Source organism: Rhinolophus sinicus, linkage group LG07, assembly GCF_036562045.2.
Source record: "Rhinolophus sinicus isolate RSC01 linkage group LG07, ASM3656204v1, whole genome shotgun sequence".
Classification (NCBI taxonomy): domain Eukaryota; kingdom Metazoa; phylum Chordata; class Mammalia; order Chiroptera; family Rhinolophidae; genus Rhinolophus; species Rhinolophus sinicus.
Window position 1 is genome coordinate 124,129,479 of NC_133757.1, and position 24,849 is coordinate 124,154,327.

General features: G+C 38.2%; 3 protein-coding genes across 4 annotated transcripts in view; 2 read left to right on the forward strand and 1 right to left on the reverse strand.

Annotated features, from left to right (window-relative positions):
• Positions 1-6,275, forward strand: part of BBS7 (Bardet-Biedl syndrome 7) — a 34,360-nt gene extending 28,085 nt beyond the window's left edge. The window contains exons 16-19 of one of the 2 annotated variants that reach the window (XM_019741399.2): positions 2,536-2,645; positions 2,764-2,867; positions 2,999-3,122; positions 5,061-6,275. In XM_019741399.2, coding sequence (XP_019596958.2) covers positions 2,536-2,645; positions 2,764-2,867; positions 2,999-3,122; positions 5,061-5,194 — 472 coding nt within the window. In that variant the 3' untranslated portion in view covers positions 5,195-6,275. Of the gene's footprint in view, positions 1-2,535; positions 2,646-2,706; positions 2,868-2,998; positions 3,123-5,060 lie in introns of those variants that run through there. The other variant, XR_012498235.1, reaches the window with a different exon arrangement.
• A 152-nt stretch (positions 6,276-6,427) lies between these two features.
• On the forward strand, positions 6,428-14,670 carry CCNA2 (cyclin A2). The gene is made up of 8 exons (XM_019741405.2): positions 6,428-7,518; positions 8,308-8,551; positions 9,836-9,948; positions 10,145-10,368; positions 11,044-11,251; positions 11,681-11,794; positions 12,193-12,326; positions 12,654-14,670. The coding sequence occupies exons 1-8, from the start codon at positions 7,318-7,320 to the stop codon at positions 12,700-12,702; spliced, it is 1,287 nt and encodes a 428-aa protein (XP_019596964.2). The 5' UTR covers positions 6,428-7,317; the 3' UTR covers positions 12,703-14,670.
• On the reverse strand, positions 13,416-24,840 carry EXOSC9 (exosome component 9). Its single transcript, XM_019741403.2, has 12 exons — positions 24,655-24,840; positions 24,263-24,357; positions 23,470-23,589; positions 23,263-23,365; positions 22,240-22,377; positions 20,554-20,636; positions 19,110-19,242; positions 17,738-17,826; positions 16,949-17,095; positions 16,168-16,352; positions 13,886-13,964; positions 13,416-13,561 (listed from the first exon to the last, which is right to left on the reverse strand). The coding sequence occupies exons 1-12, from the start codon at positions 24,718-24,720 to the stop codon at positions 13,477-13,479; spliced, it is 1,323 nt and encodes a 440-aa protein (XP_019596962.1). The 5' UTR covers positions 24,721-24,840; the 3' UTR covers positions 13,416-13,476.
• Positions 24,841-24,849: the final 9 nt, after the last annotated feature.

Sequence of the window (24,849 nt, forward strand, 5' to 3'; positions counted from 1 at the left end):
TACATCTGTAGGTTGTTTTTGTTTGTTTGATCTTTTGTGTGTTTTTTATTTTTTATTTTGTTTTGTTTGGAGGTGAGTGGGCTCTTTATCCTCTCCCTGTCTCTGTCTCTTAAGGTTTCTTTCCTAAGGAGATTATTGAGATTACTGAGGTTTTCTACTTCTATTTGCTAGCTGAGACCTCCCCATGCTGAATTCTGGAAACAGCTGTGAACTCAAAATTTTACCTTAGAATGCAGCCTTTTGGAACCAAGAACTCTCCAGAAATCTAACTAGTTTTAGGGTCAGTTCTATGGAGCTGTTTCACTGTACCTTCCAGAGGACCTTACCTATATCTAAACCTGTAATAATGACTCCTGTTTTTTGGGGGGTTTTTTTGTATTTCGTTTTTTTTTTCTGTTTTTTTTTGTTTGTTTGTTTGTTTGTTTTAAAAAGAGGATAGTTTATTGAAAGCAGAGGGTCAGAGCTCCTGAGAGGGAGGGGGTCCCAAATGGGGGTGCCCGAATCACTCCTGTTTTGAAGTACCAGTGAACCTCACACTTTATTCATAGCAGACAATTCGACATGCCAGTAGCATATAATATGTTTTTATAATAGCATGCCTTTCTCTTTACCATTCTGTGTCCCTACATTTTTTTTTTTTCTTTTTAACAGTCAAAACTCTACTTACCCTTCTAGGCCCAAATGAATAGCTGCATTTTTTACTCCTCCTTTGATTCTCTTCTCTGGTCCCATAGCATTTTATTCTTACCTGTCTTAGGTATTTATTGTTATTTATTTGAAGTAAAAAGAGGGTGCCAAAAAATGTGTACACATTTTAAGAAAGGAAAACTGTATTAAAATTGTAATACTCAATATATACCGATAACGAAAGATGAATACAAGTCACGTTTGACTTCTGCAATTACAAGAGGAGCTCAGAGTGATTATTATCAGCATCCAGACACTTCTGATTACGGGAACTACTGCTTGAGCAATGTTGACCAAAGTGTCCATTTGTACATATTTTTGGGCACCCTTAGTATAATAACTTTTATGTAAGCGTCTCTCTCTAAATTAGACTGTAAGCTCACAGCAGTCTACATCTTGATTATCTTTGTATGTGTCCCCCAGGTACCTAACACATGGTTTTGGACATAGTGGTGCTCAATAAATGTGTTTTGGGAATCTGAATAAAATACACATACATGGAGGAAGTGTAGGAGCATGTGCTTTGGGGGCAGACATCCTTAGGTTTGCATCTTGGCTCTGGGACTCGCCAGCTATTTGACCTTAACTAGATTATGTCACTCTCTGAGCTTCAGTTTTTTCCTGAGGAATGGATATAATAGCACTTACTTCATTGAATTGTGATGATTAAAAGAAGATAAACCCTATGAGTCATTCCACAGTATCAGGTACTGTGTGTTTAATATTAAGTACCATCAGTTAAAGACTAGTGAAAAGCTTATGATTTCTAAAACTTTAATTGGAATCAAAATAGTAAGTGTGTATTACTCATCTTTCTAGAAAAAAGAATCAATATTTGCCTACAGCTAGTCAATATAAACTATTTTTGTGTGTGAAAAGATGAAAGATAGTATATATTAGGAAAGTTTTGGTCATCATAAAAAGGAGCCAAATGCAAGCCGACGTAACCAAATAAAAGGAATTTATGGACTTAACATAACTTGAAAGTAGCAATAATATGCCTGAGCACAACTGGATCAGTGGCTTAACTGGTGTCATCAAGACTATCCTTTTCCATTGCTCAGCTGTTTTTGTCTTTTCTTGGCTTTCCTGTGTAGTGCCCTGGTGGCCGACAGCAGCTCCATCCAGCCTTACATCTTTTCAGCTACCATAGAGCCTCTCTTTCCCACTAGTTCAAGTGAAAAAAGTCCCAGGAGTGAGTGTCACTGTTGAGCCATGAACCACTGTGGCCAGGAGTACGGAATACACTGCTCAGTGCTTCCTCCTGAAGGCCCAGAAATGGGGTTGAGGCCAGTGCCAATGATATTCTATGCATTGAGAAGGAAGAGAGAGAGAGGAGTGGTTCCCTAAAGAAAAACAAGGGTCCTGTGATGGGCCATAAGACGTGACAATAGATGCTGGGCGTGGAAGAACAGAAGATGCTACTCTTAGGTTTGATGTCAGCTTTCTTTTAAGGAAGAAGCATATAGTCATGCTGTAATTTATGTGAGTACATCAAAGAAAGACATGTAAATAAGCAATTCTAAGTGCATTTTATATACATAAGGGGTTAGCTATTGGAAATTTTAATAGAGAAAATGAAGTTGTTTTAAATCGAGGACATAAATTAGCATATTTTTAGGCGGCATATATCTAACATCTTTTATTTAGTTTTGCAAGTATGTTCAGAATTTAAATTAATACAACAGTAAAGGTTATACATTTAATATGCTTTATATTAAGATGTGTGTATAAAGAAATCTAAAATCAGATGAAATCTAAACACTAATTACTAGTTACAAAATATGTATTTACTGGATGTATTTCGTTCTAAAGCTGTTCTTTAAAATATATATATTAATTTTATAGAAAAGGAGAAGGAATTTTTAAATCTGACAACATTTCTACTATATCCATCCTAAAAGATGTGCTCTCTAAAGAAGCTACAAAGAGGAAAATTAACCTTAACATCTCATACGGTAAAAAAAAGAAAAATGAATCATTTTTTTCTGGGTGTTTTTTTGATTGTTGTTATTACAGTGAGAATGTTTCTGATCAAAGTGACTTTCTAATTATGCCTGGCTCAACTTCTTCTAGAGATAAATGAAGTATCAGTCAAACATACTTTAAAGCTAATCCACCCAAAGCTGGAGTACCAGTTGCTTTTGGCTAAGAAAGTTCAGTTAATTGATGCTTTAAAAGTAAGTATATGTGTCATGGACTCATGATCATTATTTTATTGTGATGGGATTTCCAAAATTTTAAAGACTTTAAAGTTATACTGGATTGAATTTTGAGCATTAAATTGCTTCTGTTTTTAATTTTAACCAAGGAATTGCAGGTTCATGAGGGAAATACAAACTTTCTGATACCAGAATATCGCTGTATTCTAGAAGAGGCAGATCACCTACAGGAAGAATACAAAAAGCAACCTGCACATCTTGAAAGACTCTATGGTTAGTGTACTATTCTAGAATACCTTGCCATATTTCTTTTTCACTGGCTGTTTGTAAAGGATCATGTGAGAGAAGCTGGGCAGAGGAGACAGGCAAAGATTACAGCATCATGAACCTGTGACAGCCAATTTGTTGCTTAGGATATTTATTTTGTCAAGTTAATTTTAATATTTAGTAGTTTTACTTGTTAAAATGCAAGTAAAATTAAGTGAAATAAATATAATGCAGTGTGGAGTTATATACATGAAGAAACCTGGTAATGCTTTTCTATGAAGCATTAAAATTTAGGCTATATTTTACACAAATAATTTTTAGGTTTTTTTGCTATTGTGAAATATCAAAATGCATCATTTAATATATTTTTAGGCAAAATTTAATAAGGGATCTATATATACTGTCAATTTACAGTCCAAAACTCATTTTGTGGGGTGGCTGGTTAGCTCAGTTGGTTAGAGCATGGTGCTGATAACACCAAGGTTGCTGGTTCGGTCCCCACATGGGCTGCTGTGAGCTGCGCCCTCCTTAAAAAAAAAAAAAAGTAAAATAACAGAAAACTCATTTTGCTTTGGTGGTAGAAGTTGGGTATTTCACAAATTATACTGAAAAAGAACGAAAGCAAGAGGAAAGGAAGAACCAGCTTAAGAAAAACTTTGTTTTTTGCAGTCTTTACATAAGACTTACCGTACATAGCACACTTGTTTATTTATAACATTTTCGTAATCAGGTGGGATACTTAATCCTTAAAATAGCTCTGCAAGGTAGATGGTGTTATCTCCATTTTTTACACTTTTTAACTGAAATCTGAGACTAAAGAATTTGTTGTCGCATAGGTAAGTATCCGCAAAGCCTGCAGAACCTCCTCACCCCAAAATGCATGCTTTTTGCACTTTTAGCACTATGTCAAGTCTTCTATAGAGTCAATTAGTGTCATCAATCTATATTCATCCTTAAGCCTACCTGATGAATTTCTTTGATTACATCAAGTGACTTGCTCACAAACTGTAATAATAATATCTAATATCTTAGTATTTACTATATGGAAAGCACATGGTCTTTTATCCTTATAGCAGCCTAGAAGATGGGTGGTGCAGAACAACCAACTGTCTCTTATCACCACTTCCAAAATCCAGAAAACTTCGAAAAACAAAGCTGTTTTTCGTAAATCATTTGGCTTGATAAGTCAGTCATAAATCAAATCTGACTTGATCTGAATTAATTTAATGACAAAACTTCACTTAAACTGACATGAAATTATTTATAATCTTTTTTATTCCACTTAGTGGGATTGTTTATGCATATATTTTGTTGCAGAAACATTACTATGTTTTGTTATCAAATGCTGTCATTCACTCCCCTTGAGTATTATACCATATGTGCTATATTCCTTTTATTATCTTCCTAAACGGAAAAACTCTGAAACATACCTTGCACCCAGGGTTTTGGGTAAATGGATTGACAGCTTGAATCATTTCCATGTACATATGAGTGAAATTAAAGGTGAAATAATTTGCCCAGATCTTTGAACCTAGGAAGTCAAATCCCAAGAATGGTCAACATATTGATGGAATATTTTAATATAAATAAACTTGTTAAGACAGAATTTCTGTTGAAATGGTCATCTTGGTGGATAAAACAAACCTCTTGTTGTGATGTTAAATATACCGAGAGCAGTTCAAAACTGGACAGTGTTTGTCTGAATTAATAGCTTGTAATGAATTGTTAAGAGGGTTATTAGCCAACTGATTTATATTTTGAAACTTGCCTTAAAATTCCCCCAAAATAAATATTTTTTAAACCATCAATCCTTTCAGGTTTGTGTATAAATAATGGAATTACAGGTGCCTAGAAATAGAGTCTCAAGCAATCATTCACTTTTATTAAGTACCATGTCATTAATTAGAACTAATCAATGACAGGAAATTAACATTTTTTTTATAGGCATGATCACCGATCTCTTCATCGATAAGTTCAAGTTTAAAGGCACCAATGTAAAAACCAAAGTCCCTCTTTTATTGGAGATTCTGGACAGTTATGACCAAAATGCATTGATTGCTTTCTTTGATGCTGCATGAAATACAAACCAGGTAAAGTTCCAGAGAAGTTGGCTGTTTAAAAGTAAAAGCTAACTATATAAACTTTCATTTCAAATGCTTCTAAATATTTTCTGAAGATATTTGAGATACAACTTTTTTTTAGTAATGCTTCTATTTCTTTTGACAAATACAACTTTTTAAAAATAGAGAACATTTTTATTTTTAAAATACAAGTGGAATGATTATAAGGTATTCTAATGAATTTTTTGCAAGTGAACGTTTCAACTTTTATGATGATAAATAATATTTGGAAAATAAAAATACATTCAAATATTTCACAAGCTCTACCCACACATTATATATATAAACTGCTTTACAGTTTTCAAAATGTATTTGCATTCGTTTACCTCTTTTGATCTTAACTGTATTATTTTGTCAAGAAAACTGATTCTCACTGAGGTTAAGTGAAGAAGACTGCTATTATTTTGTAAAGCTGGGACGAGAACCCACATGCTAGTGCCTGGTTTGTGTCCTGGTTACTAAATATGCTGTCAGCCAGTGGAAATAACCTACCAGTTATTTTTTCTAGGAGTAGAGATTGATTTGCAGTTGATTTCACTCTTGCTTGGTGATGAGCATCGTGACCAGTGCTCAGTTTGTAAGATACTTAAGTTGGCTCAATGCTATTAATTGTGGTCAAAGAAACAAGCAGAGCTTGCACAGATGGGGGCTGAGGGGGACTTGAACTTGATGTGCTGTAACAAATAGAGCTAGACCAGTGTGCATGTGAATAGTGCAGAAATAGTGATGGCTTCTTAGATTTTCCAGCACTAGTATCCACTCATTTCCTTTCATCGTGTATGAAAGGAAGTATGACTTTGAGGCTACAGAAGTGTTAGTCATTAATCTTAATTCATGTTTATTCATATTCAGAGGAATATTGTATTTAAAGTTTGCTTTAAAATGGCATAAAGATTATAATGGAAAATCAGCTATTCTCTGTTTTTAAGAAGGACACACTCATGAATTTGTCAGAAAACAATCGTGCTTAATTATATACCATTATATTTATTAGTTATGTACAGGCTTGAATATTAAATGTGAAAATCTGTTAAAGGCACATATCACTAAGAGTTTTATTTTAATAAGGTCACATATTCTACTATATTCAAACAACCTTTTCTAAATGGAACACATATCTATGTCACTAGAATTTCACTGGTGCTTTTTGTCGGCTGCTACATCGTGGGTTAAAACAGATCAGAACTGATGACTGTCTAGTTGAATTTCTTGTAGTAATTACTTTGTTATATGTATCAACATATAACATATATGTATCAACAATAGTTCAAGGTGGCACCTCAGATTAATTGCATCTTCATTAGGAACAATAAAAAAGCATCTAAATGGTAGATGATATAATCTGCCTGTTACTACGTGAGCAGCGTGTTAAATAATTTATGCATATAATTTAATCCTAACAATGAGCAGATAAGAAAACATTCAGAGACGTTGAATAACCTTGACCAAGACTACCGGGCCAGTTAGTGGCTGCGTCAGATTTCACACTTTGGGAATCAAGTCAGTCAAAGCTTGGAGGTCCCTGGGCTAAAGGCTGGGGCGGCCCACTAATCACGGCTCAAGTTTCACTGGTGAATCCTAGCGGCAGCCCTGAGCCCAGGGGCCGCCCGTGGCTTCATTTAAAGTGACGGTAAAACCAGGCCCCGCCTCCCGCCGGCGCAGGCGTTTTTCCTCCCGCCGCCGTCCGACATTGCCCCGCCCAGCCCCTACTCGGTCGCCTGCGCGGCCGCCTTCACTCGCTTGCGACGCGTCGCCCCGAGTGACGTCACGGGCCCGCGGCCTTGGTCATTGGCTCATTTCAATAGTCGCGGGATACTTGAACTGCGTGAACAGCCGCTTCTCCGGCGGGTTGCTCGCTAGGTCTCGGTGGTGTCCTAGGCTCTCCACGCCCGGCGGTGCCTGCCTGCGCCTTTCGTAGCCTCCTCGGTTCTCAGCGATCCGAGTGGGTGGGTGCACGGGCGGGCTGGCCCGGGCTGCGGCAGGCGGTACGGCTGGAGCACTGCTTGGCGCGGCCGACGGCGGTACCGAGTGCACACTGCTTGGCGCCGCAGGCTGATCCCGCCGTGTCCTTGGGAGCAGTGATGTTGGGCACCTCTGCGGCCCGCGAGGCGGGCTCGGCGCTGCTAACATTGCAGCAGACGGCGCCCCAAGAGGACCAGGAGAACATCAACCCCGAGAAGGCGTCGCCCGCCCAGCATCCCCGCACCCGGGCCGGGCTGGCTGTACTGAAGGCCGGGAACCAGCGGGGTCCAGCGCCGCCGCAGAAACCCAAGACGAGACGGGTAAAGAGACGAGCGATATCTGCAGGAGGGTGGGCCGAGGGTTAGTTTTGCAAAGGTTTAGCAGGCAGAGGAGAGGGGCGAGAGCATCCTCTCGGCTTTTTGTTAGGGAGGCCTGGGCCTGCAGTCCCCCTGATCTCTGGTTTTGTGGCGTGTGGGATGCCACCGGCGTAGTTCTCCCATTAGTTTCCTGGCCATCACTGCATTGTGCTGCCTGTCTACTCTCGATTGGGGGTATTTTTCTATAGATAATGGGGTCAAACCAAGCCCTACAGCATGACTGTGGTCTTTGCCCGCCTCCGTGCCTTTCTCATAGTTTTTAAACCCCCGGCACGGCTCTAGGACCTGGACCTGCTGCCGCCAACCCACGCGGTTAAGAGGTTACTTCTACTTTAGGAAAGGATATTAAAAATACTCTGTTTTTGCTAAATTCCGCCATTTTACCCGATTTGCTCTGTTGCTCCACCCTGGGGTGAAAGTGGTGAAGCAACGCATTTTTGCCATCTCTTTCCTAAACTTGTCACCTTTCAGTCACTCCACCCCTCTTGTGGCCTTGATTAGTTTCTCATAATTCCACTTGGTATGACTCTCTATAACCTTTGCATAAATGCCTGTGACACTTTGGAACATCCCTTTTCTTCGACTACTCAGAGTTCGTTGCCTGGATTTTGCCGCAGTAACTTTAATTTTCCTGATAGAGTAGTTGGGAGTAAAGCAGAGGGTGAGACCCATAAGGGGAAGAAAGCAAAACTTCATTTAATAGGCTCAAAATCAGTATCCGTTTCTTTTCAGGCTGCACCTCTTAAGGATCTTCCTGTAAATGATGAGCACATTATTGTTCCTCCCTGGAAAGCAAACAGTCAACAGCCTGCATTTACCATCCATGTGGATGAAGCGGAAGAAGAGACTCAAAAGAGGCCAGGTGAATCTAAAAAAGCAGAGTGTGAAGATGTCCTGGCGTTTAATTCAGCTCTTACTTTACCTGAACCAAGAAAACCACTGGTACCTCTTGATTACCCCATGATGGGCAGTTTTGGTAAGTTTTAATGAACATCTGTATCAAATCGATATAAACATAATTATTAAATAAGTTGGGTTAATATTTTGCATTTTAGGGCATCTTACCTGACCCTTACATACTACATGAGTTAGGCTTAATGTCACAAGGTTAGAAAGGGTGTTGTATCTCAGACCTCACAGCTAGTACATGACCTAGTGACCTACAAAAAAGGAATAAAATCCTAGTTGTCCGGTATTCCTTCCCTTACACTGCCAGTCTCATCAATTGAATTAGAGCTCATTGATTTTAATCTGACCCTGGAAATGTTTGCTCTGTTGGGAGAATAGGTTTCAATTGTATTCATCAGATTTGCTTTGTTCATACCACTTCAGAGATGGGTATGCAGCTTTCCATATTGTGATATCTACTAACATCTCTTGACCTTTAAAGTTTTGTTTTGTGAAAGCATCTGAGCGAGCCTGTGATACCAGGGAGGAACACGGTCCTGTGAGTCAGCAGCTGAACCGTGGCTCTTTGTCTTAACCTCACGTCAAGAGTAGCTGCTTTCGACAGCTGTGCCTGCAGTTTGTGCTGCTGCCTAACCAGAGGGCTCGAGTCCCTGGACAGCTCACTGAATCCAATCTTGTTTTAGTTTTAGTTTTATTGATGAGTGGGGGTCTGGGAGGAGCAGGAAAGTCTTTCGGAATTCAAAGAATTTGTGTATTTTTATTTAAAATTTGCAACAGATTTTAGCCTCAAAGTGAACCTTGAAGTGAAAAGAATAATAGATCTTCTATGCTTCAAAAGATAAAATTACAAAAGGTGAATCACTTGATTACAGTGTTAATTTGTTTATAGTGCCCATGATAAACCTAAAAATCTAATTTTCTCATTAATACACTTGTTAGCCCTGCTTCCACTTAATGTGTAGGTTGTGCTTTGAATATGTCGGGCTTTGGGATCTGCAAATTCTTAGGGCAAATCCTATGTTATCTCAAAACCTGGACTTTAACTCTGTCCTATCGGAACCACCATGTCACCTGTTCTTGTCTCATGGAAGTTGAATGATACTTTAACATACCTAATACATGATCCTCACATTTATTTACCTGTTTGTGGCCTATCAGTATTTTTTCTTGTTAAATAAAGCTAAGTAGACAGGTACTAAAACCAGAGTGCAATAAATATTCTTTGTACTTTGTCATGGGAAGCCCTTTTTCATCACGTGAAACACATGCTTTCGTGGTGTGGGACTTCCTACAAGGGCAATCACTTTTTAAATTAAACAGTAAACTTAATCGTACTTTTGAATTCTCCCAGAGTCACCACATGCTATGGACATGTCAATTGTACTGGAAGATGAAAAGCCAGTGAGTGTTAACGAAGTACCAGATTACCACGAGGACATTCACACATACCTCAGGGAAATGGAGGTAAAGGCTCTCTGAATCCACTTTTCATACTGTTGATGTCATGAAATGAAATTGAGAGGGAAATGCTTTGAAGTTTTTTAACTGCCAATGAATTACTCTAATGCAGTACTTAGGTTTCTAGCATATAGCAGCATAGTTAATGATAGAATAATCTAACTGAAATGTTTAAATCTACGCTAAGTAACTTTCTCAACAGATTAAATGTAAGCCTAAAGTGGGTTACATGAAGAAACAGCCAGACATCACCAACAGTATGAGGGCTATCCTCGTGGACTGGTTAGTTGAAGTAGGAGAAGAATATAAACTCCAGAATGAGACGCTGCATTTGGCTGTGAACTACATTGATAGGTTTCTTTCATCCATGTCTGTGTTGAGAGGAAAACTTCAGCTTGTGGGCACTGCTGCTATGCTGTTGGCCTCGTAAGTCACCTTGGGTAAAAAGTGATCAGTACCTTTCTGTGTAGGGAAGAAACTGGGATTTTCAACAGTGTCACCTTTAATATTACACAAGGCAGAGAGTCAGTGACTACTTCAGTGGTGACAGGTGTGGGTGAAACCTCTCATTTAGGACAGTTTCCAGGTCTGGATTCCAGGGTACCTTGCTGAATGAGCATGGAGACTGGCTACATTTTAATACACCAGGACTAGGGTACAAAGTTGAAAAGTGTGGTTCCTTCCATTAAAAAGTGCTTTCTGACACATAAGCAAAATCTTCTCCCCATTAAAACATGAAAACTAAATTTTAAAACTAAAACATAAAACGCTTATTTTTCTAAGAAAAGTTTCTAAATTTTCATTTACTTGAACTCTGTATTGTTCCCATGTTGGCAAGACTCGTGCCTCATTTATTTCCTTTGACTGCCCTGGGAGAAATAGCTCAAATGTCCTTTATTGATCTGGGTCTTTTAATTAGCATTTACCCAGTCTCTGCTAGAAATGGTGAATTACCAGTCAGTTATCAGTAGAAACAGGCCATGGGTGGAGAATAGGTTTTGGATTCGTTCTGTGTATTCTGTGGATTTGTTCTGGGTTTCAGAATTGGGATGAACAAGCTTCTCTTTTAGGACTGATTGCTTGAAACTTTGTTCATTGTAGAAAGTTTGAAGAAATCTACCCCCCAGAAGTAGCAGAGTTTGTGTACATTACAGATGACACCTACACCAAGAAACAGGTTCTGCGAATGGAGCACCTCGTGCTCAAAGTCCTTGCTTTCGACTTAGCAGCACCGACAGTGAATCAGTTTCTTACCCAGTACTTTCTGCACCAGCAGCCTGCAAACTGCAAAGTAGAAAGTTTAGCAATGGTAAGTTCTTTTCATTTGGTTGAATCAAGATTCTTAGGTCACAATTAAGGGCAAGTCCTAGTTTCTGTACAGCTTTGGCCAAGGGATTTAGTATTTCGGGGACAGATTAATGCTGCAGTATGGCAGAGAGCCTACCATCGGCAAAAGGTAATAGAAATTGGGAAAGCATTAGGAATAGTGATCTGAGGATGAAGTCTGGGGAAATGGTAGGGTAGCCAGAAGAGTTGTTTTAAAAGTTATTAAAAGGAGGAAAATATGGGAAGACAGTGGGACAAAACACTAGTTAATGGATATAGCTAAAAGATGAGGCTATGGGAATTTTTTCCTATGGTTGCTATACAGCGAGGGAAAAATTAGGTCAGAAGGCAGGATTTGGGATTTGAATTCTAAAGCTCTTGCGATCAAAAGTATATTTACTTTTCATTCCAGTTTTTGGGAGAGTTAAGTTTGATAGATGCTGACCCATACCTTAAGTATTTGCCATCAGTTATCGCTGGAGCAGCCTTTCATCTAGCCCTCTACACAGTCACGGGACAAAGTTGGGTACGTATGTACTACGATGTCTTCACAGCTACCTTGCCACTTACATGCTTGTGCCACATTAAGTTTAGTAACCGTCGTGTACAGCTGATGGTTGTCTGGATGTACTGACCTGGAAAAACTGTTCAACTATCTACATTGTTTGTTAGGTACAAAGCTCAGGTATTACTTGGATTTGAAAGGCGTGCTTAAAGAATTCGGGCCTTATGGCTTGCTACTAGCAGGGAACGTAGTAAGAATTGATCAAAGTCAGCATAAAAGAGATGGAATGGCTTGAGAAAACTGGAAGGTCTTTTAGTTGGAGGTGTTAGTACTGAAATTGAACAAAACTCAAGCTCAGTCCTATTGTACTAGTGTCTGCCGCTAAAAACAACTCAGCGGTTTTCTTCTCCCTCCTCTAGCCTGAATCCTTAGTACAAAAGACTGGATATACCCTGGAGAGTCTGAAGCCTTGTCTCCTGGACCTTCACCAAACCTACCTCAGAGCACCACAGCATGCACAACAGTCAATCAGAGAAAAGTACAAAAATTCAAAGTAAGAATTAACATGAATAGATTTTAAGAAGCTTCTTTTCCAGGCTATCGTATGGTTCAGAGATCCTTGACACTTGAACTTGATTAAAGGATTCACAAATTGGGCACAGCCTACTTAGAAGCTGTTCTCTTAGCAGGCCATGTGTTTGTCCTGCATTTGAAGATGAGGGGAGATGAATGGGGCATGCGCATGTTTTGGGGACCAGGCAATGGTTTTATAATCATTAACTCAAACAGATAGAAATAGCATTTTGGAGTTCCTAGTATACATATCATTCCTTCTCTCAATGAATGTTTACTAAAAATGTTTTTTTCCCCCTACTTGCAGGTATCATGGTGTTTCTCTCCTCAACCCACCAGAGATACTAAATGTGTAACAGTGAAAGACTGCCTGTATTTTCTAAGATTTAAATCACTCAAAGCATATTGTGCACAGTTTTTATCTTAGGTTTTAATTTTACAATCATTTAATACAAAAGTTGTGGTCAAGTGCAAATTATGGTATCTATTACTTTTTAAATGGTTTTAATTTGTATATCTTTTGTACATGTAACTATCTTAGATATTTGGCTAATTTTAAGTCGTTTGTTAAAGTATTGATGCCAACTGCCAGGATAAGAATTAATAAATTGATTTGGAAAACTTGGTTTGTAAGTCAAATTTAATTTGAGGCAAAAATTTGACTTCAGGATTTCACTCAGAAAGATTAATTTGGTCTCTTACAGTATAACAGGGACTGGGAAGGCTTCTAAAATTTTTTAAATTTTAATTATAGTCTCAGGAAAACAGATAAGTTTTGACATTTGCTTTCCTAAGCAACTGGACCAGTTTGCAAATTTGGGCATAATAATCAAAACACATCTGGCATAAATCTGCTTATTTATAAGTTGTAATAACCCTAGACTCTTTCAGCCCTTTGTATACACTAAGAAAATGCTTCATTCCTCATCAACTTTTACACTGTACTGAAGTGACAATTATTCATAACCTGTTAAGTTCTTCAGAAGGTTTTATTTCAAAGCATAATGTAAAAAAGTATAAAGAAATGACTAGATTTTATACTGGATTTGTGAATAAAAAATACCCAAGGTTGCTATCACTTAAATAAATATCCTTTAATAGTTATATACACAAATACAACCATGTGAGCTTCAGTTAGCAGCTCTCTTCTTTTTTCTCTTTCTCACTGGCCTTTTACTTGGTGCTTTTTCTTGTTTTGCACTGATGGTCTGTATTCTGTGAATAAAGTAAATCGACAGTTTACTAATAGTATCAGTACTAGAAGCTGATCCCATGGGTGATTCACCAGACTCACACCATTGCGTGTATTAAATTTTGCATCACACGGGAGGCCTTACTGTTTTCCTGTAACTGAGTAAAATACAGTAACTTTGAAAGGCATCCAAACAGTTTTACAAAATTAGGTCCTAATATTTTAAATCTCAGGTGGAAGAAACCAGAGAAAGAACAGATGGATTTCTAATGAGAAAGGAACATCTTTTTGTTTACAGTAGGGCAAGATGAGAATAAAACCAGAGAAATAAACCAGAAATTTGTTACCTTATTTTCTTTGGATTCTTGTCTGGTTCTAAAATGATCATTTCTTCTTCCTCACTGTCTGACAGCACTATAGGGGCATCTTCAAGAAAAGTTAAGAAAGCAATGTAAGTACAGGCATGCCTCATTTTATTACATTTTGCTTTATTGCATTTAGAAGGTAATTTGGTTTTTTACAAATTGAAGGTTTGTGGCAACCCTGAGTAGATCAAGTCTATCAGCACCATTTTTCCAACAGGCTCAGATGATGGTTATCATTTTTAGCAATAAAGTATTTTTTAATTAAGGTATGTACATTGTTTTATGAACTGGGAAACCAAAATAATTCTGTGACTCGCTTTATTGTCATGTTCTGGAGCAAACCTGCATTATCTCTGAGGTATGCCTATATCTATTGGAAATTTCCCACATAGTTTTTATATCAGTGGTTCTAAACTTGAGCCCAAGCTACTCTGGGTGGAGGTTTTATTTCCCAAAGATTTCTTTAATTACATAATCATTCGGTACATGCTATTATAGGAAAGTTAGAGGGAAACTATATTTTATAGATATACATAGCATTTTTTGTAGACCCAATTTGGACACTAGCAGAATTGTTGGGTCAAAAGGAATATACATTCTAAAAGATTAAAAATGCTATCACTTTTTGCTTTTAATTTATTTCCTTTATTACTACTAGGGTTGGCATATGTTATTGGCCATTTGTATTTGAAAATTACGTCTGTATCTTACCCATTTTTCTCCTTAGCCTTTGTTAATGATATATATAAAATGTGAATTAATCCTTTTCCCAGTTGTTGGTATATCAGTTCTTTCTATCTTGAGTCTTCCATTAGTTTCTCCCTTTGTCCATATATTTTAGAAAAGCTTTACCTGCTCTATCCTCCCAATTATCTCAGATCTTTATTATTCATTTGAAAATACTAGCATTTGAAATAATTGCTTCAAGCAGCAATTGAATATTGTAGCTATTAACCTTATTAATCTTAGAAAAACAGTCCATAAATATATAGAGGCTTATGTAAGGATGCGATGCTCACTGTAGCACTGAAAAGGTAAAAAATGGTATCAACATGCATTTATCAAGAAGGGAATGATTAAACCAATTAGTTAAATTCAACACTGAAGCATTATATGCAGCATTTTAAAAGAATGTGGCTGATATGTATATAATGACATGGAAAAAATTCTAAAGCTTCATTCACAGTACCTGTGTGTAGCAGCTTATATGGATGTAAATATACATTAAATAAATACATGGGACAAGATCTGGAAGAAAAATCCCAAGTAGAAGTAACTCCTGGGAAAACTGAACAAGGGTCCCAATCAATGGGGATGTTTTTCCCCCGACAAAAACCCCAGCAGACTCAGTCATGTTTACAGGCAGTAATTTCTTTCCTTCGTCAAAGGGAGGCAGGTCTGCATCACACAGACTCGTAAGTACATCCTTTAGTTCTCCGCCAGCCTAGTTCCTAGATCCTTTGTATGATTTCTGTTTTTACTACATTAAAAAAAAACCACCTCATTTTCTGGTATGGGCCAGTCAAGAATTTGGTTTTCTTAAAAGTAAAAATACCCACAGATAAAAACAATCTCTCCAGTTCTATGGCTTTCAGAATGCAAGGATCATCTAGGCTTACCTGTATCCCAGGTATTCCTAGAATTTTGTATGTTCTGATTCAATATGGTAGCCATACTTGTATGCGGCTATTTAATTTTATATTAACCAAAATTATTAAAATTTAGAATTCAGTTCCTTGGTCACACAAGCCACATTTCAAGTGCTCAACAGCTAGATGGCAAGTGGCTACCATATTGGACATGTAGATAAAGAACATTTATAACAGTGCAGAAAGTTCTATTTGGACAGCACTTTTCAATATATATAAGGTTGCAGGCTGTATGTTTTCATCTAGAAACTACACAGACATAGCATGCAGGAATAAGATCTTGAAAAAAAACCTTAAAACTGGCCCAGCTATATATATATACATAAAAGAAAAAAGAACAGAACATGTCTTAATTAAAAATGCCACTACATTTACATACCAAAGAGTACCACTACTACACAAAAATAAGCACACTCTTTTAGAAAAGAATTGGAGTTAATACTGCAGTTAGCCTTAGTTGAAATTTAAAATATTGAGCCTCTCTAAAGAAAGGAACTGCTAATATAAAAATAAGATCCCTATTTTAGGGATATTTTAATCTATAAATAGGGATTATGTACACATATAACTAATTTATATATCTACATATATTAAAAGTCATAAAGTACCATCTACCTTGGCTTCCAGTATTGGAGACTTCTATTTCAGTGTCCATTTTTGTATTATCGAAAATGACTGCTTCATCACTGCCACCTTCATCCTCATCCTCCTTTTCAGAGTCGTCGGGGTCACCCCAGGAGTTTTCTACTCCTTCTCCAATTTGGGCAGTTCCAGGAGTCCAGAGCACAGGTTTAGAAACACTTAACAAGTCAAGAAAACTGAATAATAAAAATAGTGCTATTGAATGCAGTGTTGAAAAAGATGAGAATGAAAGTTTTAACACTGAAATGTGCCTCAAATTCTTAAGAAAAAAATTTACTAATAGTTCTATGGATGGCTAAACTGAAGAAAAGTAAATTACTCAGGTAAGATTTCAAGATCATGATGGTGAGAAATATCAAGAGATAATCAACATTTTAGTTGTAATAAATTTGGTGAATGGATGAATAAGTAATTTGAAGAACAATGTGTAACAGTGTACAGAGTGCTTGACCTTGCCATTGAAATTAAAGAACAATTTTCCAAAGGAAAATGAAATGTTATAAAATGGTTGTTAAAATAGAGGATTTTCTGGGTTGTTGAGGATAGCTGAAGAGAACGTGGCTGTTAAACCACCGACTTAGGACTCATCACCATCTTGTCGTGTCTTAAATGTTTTCTCTAACAAAGCAGTGTTTCACAAGACAAATGTCAGCGTGCACACCCTTCACATTGCCCTAATAATGCCACAATGTTAGGAATCTTCTTGTTAGTGAAAGAAAAAACAAAACAAAACAAAACCACCCAGTAAAGATACACTTCTGTGGGCGGTTCGGCTTCAGCAATGATTTCTTCTGCTTTCTCTCCTACATCGCAGGTATCAACAGGGGCCTTTTCCATTTTAAATGCTGTGATCCTTTGATTTGCTATAGACTCTGCAAAGCCAAACTTCCCACCTTCTTTCCTGTGTGGGGTTTTTGGAGGGGTGGGGATGGGATGGGGGTGGACGACAAATGGGAGAGAAGACATGAGAGGAAAAAAAGTTAACTATTTTATCCTTTCAATGGATGACAAATATTGGAATAGTGAATGACTAACTTAATCTCACCGATTTATTATGCCTATCAAGAAAAATAATAAAAAGTTCCCATAATTACCACTTATTGAACCATGTGCCAGGCACATGTAAGGGCTTAAAACAGATTATTCTCTAGTCCTCAAACAAGCCCTACCAGGGTTCTATAACATTAACTTCCCATGTTACAGAAGACACTGACGTGCTGGGTTATAGATCTTATTCAATGTCACATGGTAAGAGGACAGGAATCAACCCAGTATGTTCTTTCAGTTAATTTGAGTTACTTGAGTCTTTTTTCCCAACCCTTAATTTTTATTAAAGAATAATGTGGCTTTCCAATACAGATTATTTAAATTGGAATACAACAGTTTAATCAACTTTATTAAAAAACACTAGTACATTCAACTGAGATTAACTAAGGAAAGATCCGTGTGAAAATTATATAGCTACCCTATGCCAGAAGGGTCCTTAACAGAAAAAAATCTATTATAAAAAGACAATTTAGTTCTAAAAAGAAATTAAACTTACCTAACTTTCTGGTCATTCTCCAAAGCCTTCTGTATTAGCTCTGTAATTTCCGCTACTTTCACACCAGCAATTTTACTACATCTCAAAACCTATTTATAAAAATCAACTGTTACTAAAGATAACAAATCAAATAGCTTTCTCTAACAAAACTAAAAACGTGAGATTAGTTTTTCTAACTTTACAATTTAAGCCTGACTGTTTTTTTTCAAATATGAAAATAATATAAACAAGTTAAAGCAAGGTGTCAGAGTTGTTTTAAAACAGTTGAAGGATGGGGGTGGCCGGATGGCTCAGCTAGTTAGAGCGCAATCTGTGAACAACAGGGTGGCCAGTTCGATTCCCACATGGGATGGTGAGTTGCGCCCCCTGCAACTAAAGATTGAAAATGGCGACTGGACTTGGAGCTGAGCTGCGCCTTCCACAACTAGATTGAAGGACAACGACTTGGAGCTGATGGACCCTGGAAAAACACACTGTTCCCCAATAAAATTTAAAAAAATTAAAAAATAAAATAGTTGAAGGACGATCACATTAAGGGAACACTCAAAAACTTCCCTAGACACTAGCAGACAACAATGAAGAGGTCACACGCGCGCATTATGTGCTCAAGCTGCACTTTCTTCCTGTGTAAGTGACACACATGGCTGCACAGTATCCCTGGAAGCTTTCACAAAGCAAAGGTTCTCAGGCCTCAAGGAACTAACATCAGTATCTCTGGAAATAGGACCTGGTAGTGGTCACAGTGATAAGCAAAACCTACATTTACTGCACACAATCTACTACACTGTACAGTGCAATACAGCCGTATCTATTTATCCTTACATCCTTCCAACAAGTCAATAGTAACGTTACTCCTTATTTTACAGATAAAGGATACGAAATCATTTGCCAAAGGTCAGTTAGTATAAGGCAGAGCTGGAACTCCAACTACAGCGGTCTCGAGCTCTTGACCACCTGCTCTCTATGCTAGATGGCAACCTAGTTCTAAACGCCCCCTGTGAGTCAGGTAGGTAGCTGGATTGGAGAACTTATTGTACCCAGATTCTAAAAGTACAACTATCTTTTTACCTCATTTCTATTTTTTGACACTTTCAGAGGTGGAGGGACAGGGATAGGAATCCCTTTCCTCACTGACAGGAGGGAAGTGTCGCTCTGTCTAGAAGAGTTAGACTCAGGAGGGCCATACAGGGAGCAGCAAGGCAGGAAGGAAGACAGCTTGTTGCCACCAGTCAACAGCTTAACGACAGTGCTGAAACCAGATGCTGACACATCCTACAATCACTGAAAATACCCTTGTTGGATTTTCGTTAAACAAACTAGAAAATGCTTCTAAAACGAGGCCCATTCTTAAAGAACCTGCATTAGCACTGACCTGCTCTTTCAGCAGCATGATCCCACCACTGGACTGGAGGGTACAGATCTCTCGGTGCTTGTTCATGGCGATCACCAGCAAGCCGTCCATCACACGTTCTTCTCGCTCGTGGGGGTCCACCAATAAGTAGGTGCTGAAATGAACGGGAAGCGGACCTGACCAAATCTGAGGCTGACTGATGGACAAGTTTAAGATAATGGATATTTTTACAAGATGGCATTAATAAAGTCAACACAGTGAAGGCCCGAGCCTGTGGATTTCAGCCACTTTAATGGAAAAAGATACAAGAAAATGATGGTTTTTACGGACACAAAATGAATGGTAAGTGGATGTTGCTAGCTATAACAATAAAATCACATCAGGTTCATAATGGTTTTATTTAAATAATATATAGTCTAAATCTAATGCTATCACTTTGGTTAAATAACTGGCTCATTGTGAAAATTCAGATAACATTAATTTGGTTAATTTTAAAATCTCCCTAATGTCCTGTACTCTGAAGTTCTTCTAAGTTCTGCTAATGGCTCATTAAAAAATTTCTGCACCGTTTAATGTTAGCCTCTAGTCACATGTGGTTACTGAGCCCTTGAAATGTGGCTACTCCAAACAGAGATGTAACTGTAGTATAAAGCTCTGGATTTTAAAGAGTTACTGGAAACAAAAATGTAAACTATTTCATGAATAATTTTTAAGATTGATTATATAAAATAATATCTTAGATATATTAAGTAAAATACATCAAAATTAATTTTATCTTATTCTTTTTCCCTTTTATGTGGCTACTGGAAAATGTTAAATTCCATATATAGCTGACGGTGCCACTCTATTTCCCTCTAATGAAATTCTACACCACAGTGACTGAAACTTGAAAGCTTTTCTCTAGTTCTTACTCATAAAATTGTTAAAATATCTTATTTATACCTCCCTTTGTTTTTAAAGAGACTGAAAGCTCAAGCTTTCATTTCAAGGCACCACCGCATGGACGCAGGGCTCCGGGTTTGCAGTTGTGGGAGGCACTATTACAGCAGTGAGTTGTGAAGCAACTCCTGGAAAGCTGAACGCGTTTCCTCCCGTTTGTGAGCCATGCCTCCTTGGGACCTGCTCCTAGGACCTAATATGCTCTCATTAATCCTCAGGAATTCTCACCCCCGATGAGAGTCTCACATACACTTCTCTTACCACCTGTACATCTCTGGGACAGAGAAAACACTATGTGCAGCAGTAAAGTCATGAATTTCTGATACGCCATTAAAAGAAAAATGTGGAGTCTTCATTAGAGAAGTTTGTCCCTTCTATTGAGAAAGCTCTTCCAAGTAAAGCCCTCACAAAGACAGAAAAGGACTATCAGGTGGTTTAATGTAAAAGGAGGCTTGGTCATTTGTCCACAACACACCAGTGCCCAGCCGCATTTACACGTTCAGCCCATGACAAGCATGAGACTTACCCTTGCTGGAAGAAGGCAAAACTGACGCAAATGGGCATGTGGTGGATGCTCAATGGCACGGGATCACGCTCTTCTGGGGCATACTGTGTGAAAAGTGTCAACCACTGGTCACTAAGGCATGAATACACAAACAGGCATCATGCACATCAAGCAGGAAAATTAAGAATGGAATTCTTTTAATCGTCAGTGAGGCCCTAACTAACTTCTTTTACAATGACCTACTTGACTTTGCACTCCTGTCCCTTAACACTGCATTTGTCCAAAGGCTGTCCTGAGGTGTTTTACAGACCAAAGGTCCACTCACTGCTGTAGGACTCACTTTTTAGTACATTCATAGTTATGTAACTATCAGCACAATCCAATTTTTTAACATTTACATGACCTCCCCCAACTTCTCTCGAGCCTGTTTTCAGTCAGTCAATTCTTACTCCCAGCCCCAAGCAACCGCTGATGTGCCTTCTGTCTCTAGAAAGCTGCCTGTTCTGGGCATTCCATGTAAGTGGAATTCAACAATTTTTAGTCTTTTGCACCTGCCTCCTTTCAGCTCAGCATGTCTCATCCATCTTGTAGTATATGTCAGTAGTTTGATCCTTTTTACCAATGTATTGTGTTCCTTCGGATGGCTAGGCCACATTTGATTTTCCATGCACCAGTTAGTGAACATCTGGATTGCTACCAGGTTTTAGCTGCTATGAATAATGCAGCTATGAACATTTACATAAAACTTTTTGAGTAAATATACTTTACATTCATTCTTCTTGAGTATATCCCTAGGCATGGAATTGTTGAGCTGTATACATTTACACTTAGCTTTTTAAGAAACTGCCAAACTTTTCCAATGTGTTTGTACCATCATTTTACATTACCACCAGCAAGAACTGTATAGTGTTTTTTAACTGATAATATTTTTGTCTACTAATTGCTCTGTTTCTTTTTACTTCCTCATATCAACTCCCTTCTCTAAAAGAAAGGTCTCTATTGTAAATAAACCTTTGTCCCTACTTAAGTATTTAAAGAGTCTGTTCCAGTCTGATGCCTAAAAGCAGCATCATGAATGACTGCTTAAAGAATATGGGCCTCTGATGTTTCCTTTTGTAACTTCAGGACTCACACTACCACCACAGTACACTTTCATTATTCTAGCATGTAATTTACTTAAATTGAAATGGACGTACTCAACATAAAGACAATGTAAACTACATAGGTCAACAGTTTTTGAAATGTGGTCCTCGCACCAGCAGCATCCGTATCACCTGGGAGCTGATAGAAGTACAAACTGATACATCCTACTAACCTTCCTACTGAGGGTGGAGCATAGCAATGTTTTAACAAACCGGCCACGTATTTCTGATGGACTTCGCCACAGAGTAAGCACAACCATTTCACTATTTCACTGTGCTGAGAAGCGTGTATTTTTCACATGTGGCCCCGAAACACTCCATCTAATGCTTGGTCCAAAGAAGAAATCATCTAGTTCTATTCTAGAAAACCAGGCTAGGGTGTGCTTTTTGACAGACACTTCAATACAGGAGGTCTAAGAGTTTCAAGGGTAGTTTTTCTTTACGAACAAATTTTAGAACATACCTTGTTTCCATCTATAAGCCTTTACTAATAACAGGTTGCCTGCACGTGAAGGATATTCATTCATTCACAGAAAGGGGCCTGGCTCACATCATGGGAGCTTACCAGTGTCACTTCATCTCCTTGGACAGACACATCAGGCCTTCGGAAGTGACACAAGGCTACAATGGCAGCAATGCTGGCAGCATCAATAATATTTCCATCATGATTTAATAAATGCAGGTCCACTCGTATTTGCCAAACCTGAATGTGAATTTAAAACAAAAATAAATCTTAACTGATCACAACCTGTGGCCTTTTAAAAGGAAAAGTAACACTGTATGCAAATTTTTCTTCTGCTGTTAAAACGTGGTTACTCCTTCTATTGTATCAATAAAACTGTATTTAGAAAAATGTTAAGCCTGACCAATATCTGAAATACCAATAGTTCACCTTTATGAGTCATTTCACAACAGCAAAATATATGCCCTAAATATATAGAGCCATTCTATATTTAATACTGAGATTTCCCTAACTCCAAAACTAATTATATTTTTATTGTCTAACTTAAAAAACTCAAACCCTTAGGTTTTACCTGACAAATGATAATCTTACAAGTAATGCAAATAGGAATTGTCATATTCAAGTATGGAATGTAGAAAGGCTAAGTGACTTCTGGAGTCACAAAAGATGGTCAAAATACCCTAATCAAGAAAAAAGTACTAATGTCATCACGCAGAGTAATTTATTGAGAGTAAGATTTCCAATGTCAGCCTACCACGGACTCACTGTGCAGCCTTGTGTAAGTCAATAAACCTATCCAAATGAAGGATTTAATCTATCCTTAAGTTTTTCATTCATAAAAAAGGAAAACATCTGCTTATCAACTCAAATAACATAAGAAAATAAATAAAGACATATGAAAAACCACAAGTTCTTTGAGCAAGACATTTTTTCACAAATCCAAGTAGCTATTTTCACCAATGTTTTTTGTTCCTTCACAGAGAAATGACACAAAGTTTTATGGCTGGCACTCAGGAACATTTGAAGTAAAATAAACCAGTATAAAACTGAGTTAAAGAAGCTCTAAGAATTAACGTAATCAACAATACTCATGCTAAAATTAAGAATTTTGAGCATATCCCCCACCTTTTCGCCAGCAACAACACAGAGAGATTCAGTGTCTATACACTTCGAATTTCTTAGACATCTTTCCAAGAGACGATTCAACTTCACCAAGAGATCTGACTGCCTATGAAAATAGGAATGGGCTAATGTCAACCAAGCATTAAAACAATACCTCACTGCTATTATATTCTCTTCTGGTTAAAGCAGCTTAGAAGAAAATTTAAATACCTGCCAGGTTCAAAAGCTGGAGCAGCCATCTGAGAGAGTTCAAGGTTAAAAAAAAGAATACCTTCTGTTGCCCTGTTGAGTTTTGGAGAAACAAGTTCACAGGAAACCTGTCCAAGAACTCTGCAAAGATAAAGTACAAATCTGTTAACTAAATATATTTCCTTTCCAATTAACAAAAAAACTAAAAAAGATACCAATTAAGTTTCAATCTTATTCTGAGTAATAACATACTCATCATGATATATCAGAGGTTGATATTACATATGTAGTGGTAGAATATATACAGGAGTAAGATATACATTGGCATACCCAAAGAGATGACATGAAAAAACATCTCATTACAATACTGACTATTCCACAGATCGTTTAAGAAAAAAACAAATGCCCTTAACTCCTCTTTTCTAAAATGAATATTTACTGATACAAGATGGCATGAAAACTTGAGATTTCTTAAGTTTCCCTATGGCATGCATAGTTGGCCAATATTACCTGACCAATGTCCTCACAACCGCCAAATGAATATTAAAAGTCTAATTCTCATGTCACTCAGAAAAAAGGAAAAGTAGGACCTACTTACTGACAACTGAAGGAAACAAATTCATGTGACAGAATGTATATTTATGATTTAAAATTTAAAACGTGACTACAAAGCACCTTGCATTAGAGAAAATATACTTATTTTCGCTGCTAAACAAAATAATGTGCAGGATTCTTAGCTGCTCTGTAAACTAAGTCAGTTAGGTTCTTTTAAACTCTTCCCCATCGAGCTCATGTTTAATTTGAAGCTAGTTACCTTGTTTTCCCAAGTTCCACAATACAGCATCCATAATCGGTTCCAAAGGAGATTCTGATGTTCCTATAGTCGTAGGTTTGTCTGCCATCCAGGCGCTGGAAACACAACATACACCGGCTTATTCCCTCAACAGACACTGGGCAGCTACTCTGAGCCGGGGCCCTGGGCGAAGCCCTTGGAGGGAAGCGGGATCCTGCGCCTCCGCCCCAGGAAGTAGAAACGAGGTGCCCGGGCAAAGAACCCACTGTAGCCGACTAAAGCCTGGAGGACGAGGGACGCACCGGCTGTCCCCCAGGGGCTCCCGGGGCCTGCGAGGACCAGGCTGTGTCCGAGCCGGAAGACTGCCGCGGGCCGGGAGACCCGAGCAGCCGAAGCTCCCCGGCACCGTTTACCTTCTTCTCCTCGATGGCGCGGAGGAGGAAGCGGCGCTCGCAGTTGGAAAGTGGTGTCTCTTTCATGATGTCGGGTCCCGGGACCCAGGGGCACCGGAATCCGCGCGGGGAAGGGGACCGAGCCTCTCCACGCGCACCCCGCTCTCCGGGAGGCGCAGGGCCTTTACGTCATCAAGGCTCGCGGCCGAAGGTGCG

What these genes read in the sequence shown, in the direction of transcription:
- CCNA2 (XM_019741405.2), top strand. Translation starts at nt 7,318, where the DNA reads ATGTTGGGCACCTCTGCGGCCCGCGAGGCGGGCTCGGCGCTGCTAACA. An exon ending in GCTGCTATGCTGTTGGCCTC is followed by an intron (nt 10,369 to 11,043) that starts GTAAGTCACCTT and finishes TGTTCATTGTAG; the next exon opens with AAAGTTTGAAGAAATCTACC. An exon ending in AAGTAGAAAGTTTAGCAATG is followed by an intron (nt 11,252 to 11,680) that starts GTAAGTTCTTTT and finishes TTTTCATTCCAG; the next exon opens with TTTTTGGGAGAGTTAAGTTT.
- EXOSC9 (XM_019741403.2), bottom strand. Translation starts at nt 24,720, where the DNA reads ATGAAAGAGACACCACTTTCCAACTGCGAGCGCCGCTTCCTCCTCCGC. An exon ending in GAGAATGACCAGAAAGTTAG is followed by an intron (nt 17,096 to 17,737) that starts GTAAGTTTAATT and finishes AACCCCACACAG; the next exon opens with GAAAGAAGGTGGGAAGTTTG. An exon ending in AAGAATCCAAAGAAAATAAG is followed by an intron (nt 13,562 to 13,885) that starts GTAACAAATTTC and finishes CTTTATTCACAG; the next exon opens with AATACAGACCATCAGTGCAA.